Here is a 15,943-nt window from a genome sequence, read left to right as displayed (position 1 = left end):
GCGGACCTCTGGAATACCTGCCTAATGTGCAAACCACTACACCACGAAGGCAAGCCAAGAAGCTGGGAGAAATACCTTATAAGGTATTTTTTGGAAGCAGGAGAGATGAAAAATCAGCAACGCCCTCGCCGGAAATTGAATCACAGGCCTCTGGAATACGCGCCCAGCGTGCAGACTACTACACTACGTAGTCACTACACTAAGCATGCTAAGAAGGAGGGAGAAATACTTTAATACTGATCAAATTTTACACTTACAATTATTAATATTGTTGAGAAATTGCCTTGCATTGATTCCAAGTTCATATTAATTTTAAAAGCTTTAATATTATTTTACTTTAATCCTGCGCAGGGGACGGGTGTAAAAATGTGTGTTTTTAGTTTTTAGCCTATTATTATGCTTACTTTTGTACTTACCATTAGCAGCTTATAGCGCTATTGTTTCTGTTTCATTAAGGTTTTTTTTTTTTGTCGCTTTCCGATTGGTAAGTTTGTTTGCAAAGTTTTTCCCTTTAATAATGAACAATTTTTATACGGTTACAATTATTAATATTGCTGAGAAATTATCTTGCTTTGATTCCAATTTGATACTAATTTTAAAAGCTTAAAGTTTATTTTACTTCAATCCTGTAGTTATAGCGCAGGACAGGTTTAAAAAAATATGTTTTTAATTTTTAGTCTATTATTATGCTTATATATATATATATATATGTGTGTGTGTGTGTGTGTGTATTCTGAATAATACATTTATGTATATATTATGCTGAGTAATATATATATATATGCTGTTAACGATAACGCTACAGCGATAATCATCCAGCAGACGAACTCTTTAGAAAACGCAATTTGTAATTTAACCTTCAGGATCTCCTGCTTAAAACAGATGCAGCAATAGATTAATCCTACTTATCCAGTGTTCTTTCGTTTTTACTCCGTCAGCTTAGAGCATTACGATCCAATCCAGGGCGCGATATCCGTAAGTTTTATCTCGAATCGTTTTGGCTCGTCTTATTGTCGCCCAATGAGAAAACAAAAAGAGAGTGGGTAGGGAAGTATACCGAAAGTAAAGATGATTTTAAGTGCCTCGGGGGTAATCGATAAAATATCAACACAGAGACGACAAAAGAGAACGACATCGATAATGACTGTGCAAAGAAAAAACAACTTCACGGAGAAATAGAAAGGATAAAAAAGGCTTAACTATTGAGAGAATATCTTATCAACAGATAAAAGACTTTCCGCGCAGAGTGCACTTTTCCCAAATACGTCATGAACTGATATGCAAACAGCTACTATTCCTGTCTGTTTTTATTTGTCTTAAACTTTATTGCTTTCTCGAGGTCATAATGGAAAACGCGAGCGGCATGGAGGATAATGTTTGAAAAGGAGGAAAAAGAATACAAGCAGAAGAATGAAAAATTAAAAGAATTTTTTACCTTTTTTCCTTCTTAAGATCTGTAGTAATGGTTTTCTTAATGGTACTTTTCCATGTTTAATTCCAGCAAGATATGTTATTGCTGAATTTTAATATTTTTTACATTAACGTGAATGATAAAAACTGCATAAAACTAAAAGCGGAATTCAGCATTTACATTTTTAACTCTTCTTTTAAGGGAATACTGAGATCTGTTTAATACCTGATTTGCATATTTAAAAAACATGAATTGAATGGAAGACAATAGGATAAATTTACTTTACTAATAGTGAATAGTACCTAAAGCAGTGATAGTATGTAGCTAAAGCAATGATATATTTTAATAGTAACTAAAGCAATACCATAGCTTTAGCAATTATATATTTTGCTACTATTAAATGTATATTTTGCTACTATATACCCAGGTATATCTTTGCTACCCAGGAATATATATAAATATATTCGCTACTATATATTTAGCTACTATATAGTATACTATATATTTTTGCCTAAAAACAAGAGCCATAGTAAATGTAGTAACTGAGCAGACTGTTGGTCGTGATTCGATACATAATTTTTTACATGGCAATTTTTTTTAAATAGAGCAAAATATTCCACTCTATTTCTGTAATAATATAACGTTACTTTTATAACAACAGTTATTAATCATATTCAAGGGGGACGCATATTTATCCTACAAATGCCATTATGATTTGTAGATTTTCTAATATTCAAGACGAAAATTATGTAAATTATTTATACGCTGCTTAAATAATAAAGCAAGGATAGTTAACATTAATTTTTACTTATATTCAAAAGGATAGGGGCAGAAGACCACAGACAGACCCCCCCCCCAGCACTAGCAGTTTGGCCTTTTAGGAATCAGCATCCATACCCAGGAGACCATTCAAGCGGGTGCAGCCCCTGCAGTATCCACTGGGCAACAACAACACTGCTACCAGTCGCTACCCCGGCCGCAACTTAAACAAAGGTAAAGGTGTGTCGTCTGAAATGTCGGTCCCTCAGAGGAACCGAAGGGGACCGAACCACCAAAGACAACCACAATTTCAAACAATTTTTACGACACCACAGCCAAGGGGCAGACAAGTACTGTCCTGTCGGTGCCTGAATCACCCCCTCCCCAATGAACGGAGGTTCTAGTCCTGTGAAGCTACTATATATAGCCTCGTGGTTGAGACTGCCTAAGTACAGATCCTAACCAGTACTTCCCAGGAATACTCCTGAATCAACCCCAGGAAGGATTCAAAAGAATAGTGGAACATTAATGCATTTTTTTAAATTTTGTTTTAATTTATTGAAATACTCTCGCAAAAAAATTACGATATAGCAGAATGCCATTTAATTGGATCCCAACATCATTTATTCGAATTTATCCAACTTCTTTTCCTAGTTTTTTAAAATTAAGCGTGCATATGATAATTTTATTTAAATAATATTCCATACAGAGTTTTAAGAAAACATGTATTTTATTGTCAATATTGGTACTTCTTAATTCTATGCAAATAAAGATATAATATTTGAATTTATTTTTATTTGATTAGAAACTTCATTACACCTGCTTTTTGCAAGTATGAAATAACTTATTCCTTTAAGTGTAGCAAAGTGAACATAGAAAAACATTTAGCGTTTGTAATTTTAAAAATCTATACAAATAATATCTAATTTAATTATTTTATTAATTGGAAATTTTATTGCGGTGTAGGCAGATAAAAATGCAGTTTAATTGTTTAATTTATTTGAAACCATATTGTATATGTATACAGATAAAAATGTAGTTTTATTTGTTTCTGTAGAAACAAGATTACGTCTGATATTGTCTAAATTATCCTTTAAATAAATATATATTATTCTTTGTTAACTGAAATAAAATGCTATGCATTTTAGAATAATATTTATTCAGTAAATATAATTTAAAAAGTATGGAAGCTTTCAGATTTTACATTACGCCCAAAGAGACACTTTTTAAAGTTTTTTTTTGTATTACCTTTATTTATTAAATATCATGTTCTTCAAACTTGAATCATAAAATTCCATTCAACAGTAATATTACAAAATATTTAAAACAGCATATCTTTAGAATTTCCTGTACACAGCCTCGCGAGTTGGAAATACTTGTTTTCGCACTGTTGCCATTGCCCGCTTTGAAATCGTTGAGTTTCTTAATCAAAAACTCATAAATACTTTAAAAAATATGAAATAGATAATAAAACAAATTCCAAATTTGCGCTTCTAGATGCCCATATTCGGGTAGAGACGTACGTAATTTAAAATTTGATGGCTCTAGGTACCAAAAAAAAAAAATTCAAAATTTGATGGCGAAAAACATACATACATCTATGCAGATTCTTTATTATTTAATTCCTTTAAATATAATACAGGTCGATAATATTTGGTGGCGCCAATTTTAAAAGTGAAGCAGGCATTTAAAGTTTTCAATGCAAAATGCCAAAATGAAATTAATAGCCCTTTATGACTTACGCCCTTTGAGCTAAAAATTTTATTTTTCAGTTGGATTATACTAAATACATATTTGGGCTTTAGAGAAATAATACAATGGTCCCAAGTCAACAGCAGCCCTATCACAAGTATGTGTCACTAACCTAGAGCATGCTTTGCCAATGCTTTATTTCTCTTCTTTTTTCCCCTTTTCAGTAATTTCATTTTCCTGATGAGGAGGGACCTTTAAGAGGTTATCACGTATGGCTAGAGTCCCTGCTAGACGGGATTTTTCTCAGAAATGCGATTCTGGTAGCACTGGTTTAAGCAAGCGAATTCCTAGAAAAAAGAGCCACGCCTGAAGCGAAGTCCCGTCTAGCTGCGAAAATGGTGTTGCGGCTACGCGGGATTTTTTCAAACCTCATCGAAAATGTCTCGCCGGGCTCTCTGTCCCGTGCAGAGGTAACCCAATCAGACGAAAGTTCTGCTTCTGAAGCATCACGTCATCCCAGTCTGAGCGATAATCGATTAGTGTTTGGCGTTCAAGTCTTTGTAGTAAGTGAGAATGGTAACCTAACTACGTGGGTTTCTTGGAATTGTGCGGGTTTTGAGAATTGTTCCTTTCGACTTCAAGTCCCGTGTAGCTGAAACATAATGTGATTGGAGCTTTAGCTGTCCTCGAAATCGATTGAGAGCTTTCTTTATCTTCATAAAATGTAGAAAGATACATTTTTGAAAATCTTTGCTATTTACATATTTTTTACTTACTAACGTTGCCGTCCTTGTTAAAACATTGTCGTCAACAAATAGTTTTATGAAAGTGTTTCTTATCATAATAAAACTCACAGGTTCTAAATGAACGTACGTGATCAAAGTGTAACTCATTCCTCCTTAGAATTGAATGCTATCTTCTCTATTATATAAATACCTGATAAACAGGATATTCAATGGGAAAATAAAAATGGCAGTTTCATATTACCCAGACCGTTACTTGCGTCAAAGTAATATAATATTTATGAATATGTGTGAAGAATAGTATTTCGTCTTAAATAACCTTTTAATCTGGTTATAAAGGTTTCATTTTCATCAATAAATGCTGTCAATGTTATATACAAATTGAAATTAAGTAACTCAAATCTTACCTGTCACAATGAGTTGCAAATGAGTCCTGTCTTCTCCTGCGCTGTTATTAGCCACGCAAATGTAAGTTGCGGTATCCATTTTAGAAGCCTTATGGATGTGAAGAGTCGATTTTAAAACTTGCATTCTGCGATTTGAAGACAATTGTTGTAAACGAGCTCCTTCTTGTCTGTACCAGGTGTACGAAGGCACCGGATATCCTTGAGCTAAGCAGAAGAGCTCAGCTGTGTCACCAACTTTGAAATGATGCTCTCGAACAATGTTGCGGATGCGAGGTACGAGTAAAGTAGCTGGTTCTAAAAATTAAATTTTTATCTGTTAGATATTTTTCATGTAATGCCACAAAGTAATTGTAACATCAATTATAAAATTTGGCGTTATAGAAGCAGAAAAATCTCTCTGTTGCCAAAATCTAAAGCTTTAACCTGACTTCGCATTTAAATTACTCTGTTTAACCTTTGGATTTTATCTATTTAGATTTAATTTTACATTGAATTTCTATTTTGAGTTCTCTTTATAAATGTTGGTTAATTTGTAAGCACTACTTTGCCTTCTGTTTATCTTATTTAGCTTTAAAATGTAGGGTCTTTTACACCCTTCTCAAGTCTCTATAGTGTTTCTGAAGACATAGCCATAAGTCGCTTAAGGATTAGCCACAAATTCCATTTAGTAAAAGGTTATTTCTTTGCAAACATTACGAGTATCTTTCGTGGAAAGCTCCTATGCCTCTTTCCACATCAAGCCTGGAAGGTTTGACCTAAGTTTTTAAAAATTATTTTTAGTTAAAGCTACTTTCCTGATCATCCTAATTTTAGCTTTCAACTTCCTACCAGAATGTGTTTTAAGAATCGCGTTTAATACAAATGAGTAAGAGCAGTATTTAAGTCGAAGTTCCACTGACTTCGAGAGACAGCCTCAGAGTTTCTGACTAGTGAGCGTTCGCCTTTTGGGTACATCGCTCTAAGCTCTTAGTAAACTAGACCTTAATCCAGGACCTTTGATAGCTTCGGCTATATTGGTTAAGAATTATTTAATTATTTCTTATTATTTTGAGTGCTCAAGTGGAGGTTTTGCTGTACGCCATGAGAAAGGGGCCATCCGTTAGCTCTTATTTTTTAACAATAAAGGGTAGTTAACCCTTCTCGAGTTTACATCTCTGTTCCTGAACTAAAAAGATTATTCGCTTACCTGTTGACTGGGTTCCTCCACATTTAGTTGTTAGATAAAAGGGTGGGACCCCACAATCCTATATTTTATGAACAATCTCTGTCGTCTAACGCATGCTAAAATAGTACTTCCATTATGGAATTTTTAGCTATGTAGGGTTTATAAACATTATTTCTTTATAAAGACACGAGCTTGATTTTACTTCATTAAACATGAAATAATAAATATAAAGGTCAGTCTATAAGGTATTTCTCCCACTTCCCTAGCGTGCCTTCGTGGTGTAACGGTAGCACGCTGGGCCGGTATTCCAGAGGTCCGTGGTTCGATTTCCGGCAAAGGCGATTGCATATTTTTCATCTTTTCTGCTTCCAATTAACCTAATGACTCTACAAGCGGCACCCGAACTAAAAGGGTTGTGGATGATGATTCTCCGCACCCAGGATTTGGCTACTAGGTCCCCTAAAACCCTAGTCGCCCTTTAAAAAGGGGGAGTATATAAGGTATTTTTTCCATTTCCCTAGCGTGCTTTCGTGGTGTAACGGTAGCACGCTTGGCCGGTATTCCAGATGTCCGTGGTTCGATTCCCGGCGAAGGCGGTTGCATATTTTACATCTTTTCTGCTTCCAATTAACCTAATGACTTTTATTAATAAAACTCTTATTAATGACCTAATAAGTCTTATTAATAAATGAAGCCTATATCCAGCACTTTATTGGGAGATCTAATTTCGTGAACATGTAAAATAATTTTTAATTCCTTGAAGGCATTTTATGCATACTATAAGTTAAATAATATTAAAAAGATTAACAATCAGAGAAAACTATCAACTACAAAATTTCAAACAACAGAAATAATAAATATACAGAGAGCTAGAGGCATTTTTATTTGCTTTTATTTTCAAACTGTAAAAAGTTTGCTTTTCCAACTGCAGTCTTTTCCTTTGCTAAATCGGTTTCATGTTTTCAAAATATCTGATGCGCTACGCATTACGCAAAAGTTTAGCAGGTGGCTGCAACAACGGAGAGGGGGGATGGAATCCGAATCTTTTAAAGTGCACTCGTCGAAACTTCGTTTGACATTTTTCACAGCTGTGACCTTCTCATAATTTAGCGTAACATTTTTTAAGAGATGGTAGCTGTTACTCCAATGCTTCCTATTTCCTTACGTAAACTATTTTGCACTAGAAAGTAATGCTGCCAAGTACAGATACAAAAACTTTGTGTTTTCATTCATTTCCTTCCCATTCCTTTCATTTTGATCGATGGCAACAATTTTTTCATGGATCCAGTGGAGAGACAAGCTAAATCTTATGATCTCCGGCAAGATAGTTTAATACAGCAAAACGTGTTCTGTTGTCGATATTGGCTTTACGTAAACTTATAAATCAGATATGAACTGATCCTACTATTTGCTGTGCCTCTTTCTTAAAAGGAAGCTAACTCGATGAGAATTCACATTAATAATGTCTTAAAGTTCTTAGTTTTTGCTTTATTTCTTAACAACAATATATTATTTCTTGTTGTTTCTACCTGTCTGAGAAAAAACCGAGAACAGAAATCTCTGCGAATATGAAATTACATATTATTTATGATTTAAATAAAAGTGAAGTAAAAACCTGGGTTATAGAAACTCTATCGATTTCGAGGGCGAACAAAATCCCTCTTCATCAGGAGCAAAGAAATCTGCAACGACTGTTGGACAAGGCACATACGGCCAGTTGCAGATTTCTTTACTCCTGATGAAGAGGGATTTTGTTCGCCCTCGAAATCGATAGAGTTTCTATGCTAAAAGTCTGTGCCTTACTATTTACGAATTTACGCATAAATGCATAAATGGTAATAATGCATAAATGTGTTTATGCATAAATGATAATAATGAATAGTAATAATAATAATACATAGATGATTATAATAAACGACAAATAATACCTCATAATAAAGATAATAACAAGTTTCAATTTATGCGTAAATGCGTTCATGCATTTAGGGTCACATTTATGGATTTATGAATAAATGCATACCATTTTCGCGAAATATTTTCTATTAACAAATTAAGCTTATTAAATATTAATCTTAATAATTCCATTCAATCAATAGTCTTTTGTAGCTGCAATTCGTTTTTCAAATAAAGTTCTTGTTTAGTAAGGTCTTCATCGTTTAAACAGTTATTATAATTTCATTTCGGTTAATTCGGATTAATTAAAATTCAGTTAAACAATTTTACTAGCTTCACACATTTTAAACGCATATCTCTTGTTAATAAAATGCTTCTTGTAATAAAAAATAAATAAATAATCAAAATAAAATTCTGTTTAAATATAAAAATTTAAATGGAAAGATTCTGAAACTTATACTGCGCCAGAATTCTCACAATAGCACGGATCTGCATAATTTAAAAAGTTCATAGATGGTGATTATAAATAGAGTAATTAAATTCTTACATACATACTTTTAAAGTAAATTTAAAACACTGATTTGAAAAAAGGATTTACCACTGTAAGTTTTCCTTAACTTAAAGGGTTCACGGTTTTATATTTTAAAAGTATTTAAGACGCAACGGACATAAAATATACCAAATGTTTCTAACTGAGACAGAAAATGGTTAAGTTTAGTTCTTTCACTGCTAGTTTGCTCTAGGCTGAAGCGCATCGCGGTCTCAAACGAGATTTAAATTTTTTTTCATTGCTAAGCAACGAAAGAAGTATGAGGTTTTTCGAGTTTCATATATACACGATAGAAATTGTTTCCGAACATACACATAAGACAGCAGTAAACAGACAAACCTTCGCCGAGTGCGCACTTGCGCCCATAGGATGCACCGATGTTTTAAGCTGGACGCATATATGGGCCCATAGTAGTCAAAAGTTAACACTCATAGCACACGAGGATTGCCTGCCTAAGAGGATGGATGTTCACTGAAGAGCTTCCTGAGGAAAACAAATTATACTACTATAACAGATGGGCAAAACCACAAAATCAGACCATGCAAATAGCCCGTTCGCTTGGGCTAAAACAGTAGCGGTATGAACTATTCCACTACTGGTGTTATGCTGACATAAAAGGAATCCAAATCTTTAAAATGCACTCAGACGTCAAACACAAACGTCACAGCTGTGGCTTTCTCAAAGTTTAGCGGAACGCATTTTATAGAGGCGAAGAATAAAGTCCATGTATTACTATTATAGAATGTCACTTTCTTTTGCAGCATAAACTAGTGAGCTCTAGGAAGACTACAACGGAATAGTCCTCTTGTCTTAAACTGTAAAGCAACAAAGTCGAAAGAAGGGAGTAAATTAGCCCTTTTATTATGAACACAAAAAAATTGCAATGCCCCAACCTGGGTTTGCATAAGCCAACACGTCAGGCTTAATTTAAATAAATAATGTTGAGCTAATTTAAATATATCAGATTAGCCTAACGGCTCGCAGGATAACTTAAACGCGCAGGAAAGGCTCTGGTTTGTAGAAAAACCGGCGAGAGAAGGGAAATGGCTAGAAACACTCAAGAATTAAATCGCTAATATTCACGGTAGAACGTGGCCTGGAAAAGGCAGACATGCTCTAAAAATAACTTGCGTATCCTTTCTCTTAAAAAACGCTTTTCCTACCTCTATCGTTCGCTATCTCATTTACATTCTCTAATGAAAAAGCGTGGGTCAAAAGCGAGTGACAGGAAACCACTAAAACTTAAAATTAACTATTAGTTAAAAATAGGCCCGGTGGCGCAGTGGCTAGCGCTTCGCGCAGCAGCACCACAGGGGGTTCGATTCCCGGAATGGGCAAGGTCGACTCAGCCTTTCATCCCTTGATTTTCATCACTTGCTCAATAAAATGAGTACCAAGTTCGCTTGGGGACTAAACACTGGGAGTCTTGTGACAAGCTGACCAATTGTTCAGAGCATATGCTTACACATACCAGGGCCCACGGTCAAGAAAGCAGATTTCGAACACTGCAGGCCTCGGCTCATTAGGGCTGTTACGCCACTGAGTTTAGTTTAGTTTACTTTATTAGTTAAAAATAAATAGATAAAAACCTCTGTTATACTAAGAATAAAAATAAGTGCTATTTTTATATGTTGATTGGTTCAGAGGATAAAAAACGAATTCACTGGCCATTAGCAAGAGTGATCGAACTCTTTTCTGGGAGAGACGGACGTACAAGACTTTTGAAATTGAAAGCTTGTAAAGGATCTTTACTCAGACCTATTCAAAGAATGTACCCCTTAGAAGTTACCGAACATTCGAATAATGTGAACATTAATTTGACATTTTATATTTTGAATATTTCATGTATTTTAGAAAGTTTACATTTAATGTTTATATTTTGTTGAGTTTTCTCCCAAAGGTCCTAAAACTCAACTGGGGAGAATGTCGCGCCACTTATGGTAAGTAAATTGCCTCAGTTGATACTTTATATGAAAAAGAGCGGCAACGCCTCAGTTTATCACGAGACTATGATTGGAACAGTAGGTTTAAAGATTTAAAAATAGATATGATTTTAGTAATGAAGCGGTTTGTTGCAAAATAATTGAAATAAAATGCATAATTAATTATGCCTTTAAAGAAACGTCTTGTCCTTCGATTCAAGCGAGCCGTTTCATTTATCTGATTTAATGAGTATCTTTAATCTAAAGTAAACGACATCTTGTTTTTCCTCCGATATCGTTACAGATATAAGGAATCGGAGGGTGTAAAATTCTACTGAAAAATTAAAAAGGCGTGGTTAATTCAGTCTACAGATAATTTCCAACAGAACAACTCTCCAGAAGGCTCTGGAACTCTCGACTAAAGAAACTAGCCGTTAGCAAGATCCTCGCATAACGAGGCCGATAATTTTACATTATAAGCTATTTCTCCCATTTACTTGCCATGCCTTCGTCGTGGGGTGGTCTGCATGTTGGGCGCGAATTCCAGAAGTTCAATTCCCGGTGGAGGCGTTGCACATTTCCCATCTCTTCTTCCAAATTACCTAATGTCTCTACAAGTGGCGCCCGAACTAAAACAGTGGTGGATGATGATTCTCCCCACCCAGGATATGGCGAGAATGGGTCCCCTAAAATCCAGGTCACCCTTTTAAAGGGGAAGTATATAAGGTGTTTCTCCCGCCTTCTTAGCGTGCTTTCGTGGCGTAGTGGTCTGTATGCTGGACGAGCATTCCAGAGGTTTGTGGTTCGATTCCCGGCGAAGGCATTGCTAATTTTTCATCTTTCCTGCTTCCAAAATTACCTAATGTTCCTAATGTGGCTCCCGAACTAAAATGTTCGAGGATTATGATTGTTCATACCCAGGATTTGGCAATTGGGTCCCCTAAAAACCTAAGTCGTCCCTTAAAAGGTATTCCTCCCACCTTCTTGGCATGGCTTCGTGGTGGTCTGCACGCTGGATGCGTATTTCAGAGGTCCATGGTTCGATTCTCGGAGAAGGCGTTACTCATTTTTCACATCTCCTGCTTCCAAAGTGCGTAATGTCTGTACAGTGGCCTCCGAACTAAAAGGTGATGGATGATGATTCTCCACACTCAGGATTTGGCGACTGGGTCCCCTAAGAAAACCCAGTCAAGTCCTTTAAGAAATGGAGTATATGATGTATTTCTCCCGCCTTCCTAGCGTGCCTTCGTGGTGTTGTGGTCTACATGCTGGGCGCGTATTACAGAGGTCCATAGTTCGCTTCTCGGCGAAGACGTTGCTTGTTATTTTATTTTTTGTCAGTTGCTACATTAATTTCATAGTCAAGTGAAAATGTCAATGCCAAAGTGAACAAGATAAAAAAAAAAAAAAAAAAAAAAAAAAAAAAAAAAAAATCATACACGTTCCTTTCAGACAATACGGAGAATTTGTTTTTGGCTATTGCGTTAAAATTTAGACTACTAACATACTCTGAACGTGAAGCCATTAAGTATTCGGAATTCTTTAACAGAAGAAAGATCCATATATTTTTAATGACATACTCTGAAAATTGGAAGATTTAGCCGTATGTCGTTTGTTACAGAATTTTTCTGATGTTTTTCACCTGGAAATTTCAAAAGAGCTCAAGTTTCATGAGAGGTTATTTAATTTTTAAACGTCTATAATATTTCTATATTTTTAAATATATGTCTGTATTTTTAAACTTATGTAACGTGGTATTAATAAAAGGTACTTTGATAGACTTTAAAAATTTTACCTCGCTCTTTATATCTTTGAATGCCAAGGATAACATAAAACTTCATAACGATGATGACGTAGCTAATTCAGAACTCAAAAAAAGTTCGAGAACCGAAATATTTCTGTTGGTGAGTTTCCAAATTGGATAATGTACTGTAGCATGATTACATAAATAGGAAACAAATTAATTTTTCAGACGACGCAATTTAGATTCTAGGAAGTGGAAAGTTAGCACATTTGAGCTTCATATTTTTTTATCTTACATATATATGCTTATTATTATTTTTATCTTCCGTATATATTTTTGATGTTGAGTCGAAGATGTTGATAATGACCATATTACACACGCAAACAATGCTCAAATAATTTTCAAACATATGAAAGGCATGAAACACTGACTCTTAAAATATAGCAAAATACAGCAAAGTTGCAGGAACACTGCTATCCAGGAGCACACTTTGAGAATCAAACAACCATGTGGTTCTTTTCTTCGTTGCTTTCTTTTTTGTTTTTTAGAGAAGTCAGTAGAAGGAGAAAGGATTCCTCGCCGTAAAGAGAAAATGCTTCTAATGCGATGCTAAACTGCGTTGTGAAGACTGAGCTTTTGCAGAAGCTCTGGTTGTAATTTTTCACTGACTGAACTTTTGTGATAATCACAGACATTTGGCACTAAGCAGACCACCTTTTCCAAGAATTAGAACTTTTGGAGTTTACTAATGAAATATTTCTGTGCAAAGATTTATCATCATATCATATGTTTTTTTGTTTGTTTGTTTGTTTGCTTCCCTTTAAATGCATGTTAATAGACGTATTTAGTCTTAGAATCACTATAAAAGACCATGCAAACAAGTTTTTATATAAAACTTATTACTTTATATATTCACTCAATTTTTCCTTTTTATGAAACCTTATGAATAAAGAAGTTTAAATAACAGTTTTATGGAACAAATACAGATAATGGCAACTGCTTTGAAGCAGTACACCTCAAGTAGACGCGCATTATCATTTGATATCAGCGTTTGACTGAAATTCGTCTTTTTCAGTTTTATATAAATTTTTATTCCCTCGTACGAGGTATAAAAGAAGAATTGTAATCGCGAAACACTGTGTTATCCGATTTTAAAGGAAACATTTATTTTGACCATTCTCGAATCCCTTTTGACTCTACGTTTTTAATCGCAATCGGCAGTATCAAAAGAATATAATATACAGCACTCCCCCTACCCGGCTTAAAAGTCTTTACTTGGTCTTCATTTTCACAACAGTTAGTCAAAGGTATATAGTTTCAATTCCAATTACGGAATTGTTTCAAATGACAAATAATATACAATAATATTCAAAACAGGCGTTATTTTTGTTGTTGCGAAGCTTAGTTTCTCTAGACTGGCAACAAATCTACTATTCTGCTGCTTCAAATGTAAACAAATATGTCAGCCATGTTATTAAAAAATTAGGCTTAACCGCACTTAAACAGCTTTTAAATTGTTGATAATTGTACAGATATTCCTTGCATATTTACAAAAGGAATTAAAATCCTTAACCGGAAGATAAGAACAACATAATTTAATCATATTTGAAGCCAAAAATGCACAATTTACGAACATATAAGAATAAAGAAACTAAGCTCGCTGAGCCGAGTAACAGAGTAGATATATGTCTATATTTATATACTTTGGTGCAGCCGATTGCAACCAAAATAGGAGCTGCACATCTACATGTTATAGCAGTCTTATATACAACATTTCAATGTTCTGAGTATACTAGTTTTTGAGTTATGTTTTTGATTTAGTACACATACGTACAGACATCACGAAAAGATCTCTTCTGAATCAGTTTTATAATTCGTTTGGGGAAAACGAGTCCTTTATTTTGTACTTACGTACAGATGTCACGCAAAAAACATCGTTAAATTGCGGGCAAGATGGATAATTTCGTTGAAATAAGAATTTTTCCCGATTATTTTTACTTCCTTTTTACTTCGTACAAGGAAGTAAAATGAGCATTGCGGGTAAAAAATTGCTTCAAGCAATTAATAACAATTTATGTTATTACTGTTACAATGTTACCATATGAATAAAGCTAGTTTAATATATTTAGAAAGGACAAAAATAAAACCTCCTTTTTATAAAACAATTTTAAAAAGTGAAGTTAAAGTAATAAAACTCAAAATACTGTAGAATACTGGTGAGCACTAAAAAGGGTAAAGTACGTCGTCTAATATTTATACTTTATGATCGTTTAAACAGAACACCCGTAAAATGAAATTTTATTGAAAAACTATATTATATTTTTAAAAGCAGTGGAACAAGTAAACATATTTTTCATTACGATTGCTAAACGTGAGATTATGATTACATTAAGTTATATTAAGATTACATGAAGATTAACATCACGATTTTGTTAAGAATGATCCCTGTTTAAATTTATCGTAAGAGGAAAGTTTGTTTTATTTTAAAATAAGTTAGAAAAACTAAAATTCTTTTTCAATTACAAAAGCCATGCGATAAATGTTAGTTTGTTTACTGAGGTGAAATATAAATTAAATTCATAATGATAAATGTATCAAAGGTCTAAACTAATTTAAAAACCTACCTGTAACAATAAGTTGACCCCAAGGGATACTTGAAACTGATTCATTATCCATTTCGTCTCTACAAATGCATCTGTACTTCTTCTTGCCATCAGAAAGATCGGCTTTCTCAATGACGAGGGATCCATCCATTGTAATTTTATACTTTCCTACAAATTAAAAATAAAGGACTTAATTTACTTGCTAACTAGCAATAATGTTGAGACATTCACAATACATTATAATTACAGTTATTAGAATTAAAAGTTTTTTATTACTATTATTTTTTCAGTTTCAGTTAGAATTCTCAGCTCAGAATTAAAGATTATAATTACTATGAAACGAAATAAAAGTCGTAATTTTAGTTTAAATAATGCGCGCGATAGCAGGAAGTTAGCATTTTCTCCCCTTCCTAAAAGAGATTTGAGAATTATCTATTTAGCTCTGAACTTTCTCAAGTTAACAGAAGACACTGTGAAAGATTGTGTCGTTTCTAGAAATAAGGCTTAAAGAATTGAAGACATGAATGTTGTGCCTGGACTGTGCTGACTGTCTTGGAAATTTATCTAATCATTTCAGTGGATGTTTAAACTAGACATCTTAGTTTCGGTTTTTATATGTTTTAAATACGTACTGCTAAAGACAGTTTTATATTTCTCTTTAATCCTTATATATATATATATAATCTGAGGAGATAATATAATAAATATTTCTTTAGTAAATAAATTATTATTAACTTACTTTGCAGCAATTGCGCAAGTAGTAGAATAACTCGTTTTCGCACCAATTTACGATTATATATATATATATATATATTCAGATAACTATTTATAACTACAACATATAGTAATTCAAGTGATTTCGTTTTCTGTATGTAAAAAACTATCCCTGGAATAAAACCAAAGATATTTTCTACGTGGTACAGAGTATTTGCTTTAGTTTTCAAATGAAAGCATCTCATACACAGTGTAACAAAATGAGATATTTAAAATAACGCATTGATACATTTAAATTTAAATCGTTTTGAGTTCCGAAATGCTGTATGGAAACAAGCAC

At 33.8% G+C, this 15,943-nt stretch overlaps 1 protein-coding gene across 5 annotated transcripts in view; it reads right to left on the bottom strand.

The window, feature by feature from the left end:
- The window catches only part of LOC118192095 (cell adhesion molecule Dscam1-like), a 1,228,438-nt gene that overhangs the window by 891,781 nt on the left and 320,714 nt on the right, over positions 1-15,943 (bottom strand). For all 5 annotated transcript variants that reach the window (XM_085823258.1, XM_085823260.1, XM_085823262.1 and 2 more), the window contains exons 4-5: positions 14,911-15,057; positions 5,013-5,306 (exon numbers count right to left, since the gene is read on the bottom strand). In XM_085823258.1, the coding sequence (XP_085679384.1) occupies positions 5,013-5,306; positions 14,911-15,057 (441 nt within the window). The remainder of the gene's footprint in view (positions 1-5,012; positions 5,307-14,910; positions 15,058-15,943) is intronic.

Source organism: Stegodyphus dumicola, chromosome 9 (genome assembly GCF_044657685.1).
Source record: "Stegodyphus dumicola isolate Sdum_Otavi_A_Nest chromosome 9, ASM4465768v1".
In the NCBI taxonomy this organism is placed as follows: domain Eukaryota; kingdom Metazoa; phylum Arthropoda; class Arachnida; order Araneae; family Eresidae; genus Stegodyphus; species Stegodyphus dumicola.
This window is presented reverse-complemented; position numbering and strand designations above follow the sequence as displayed.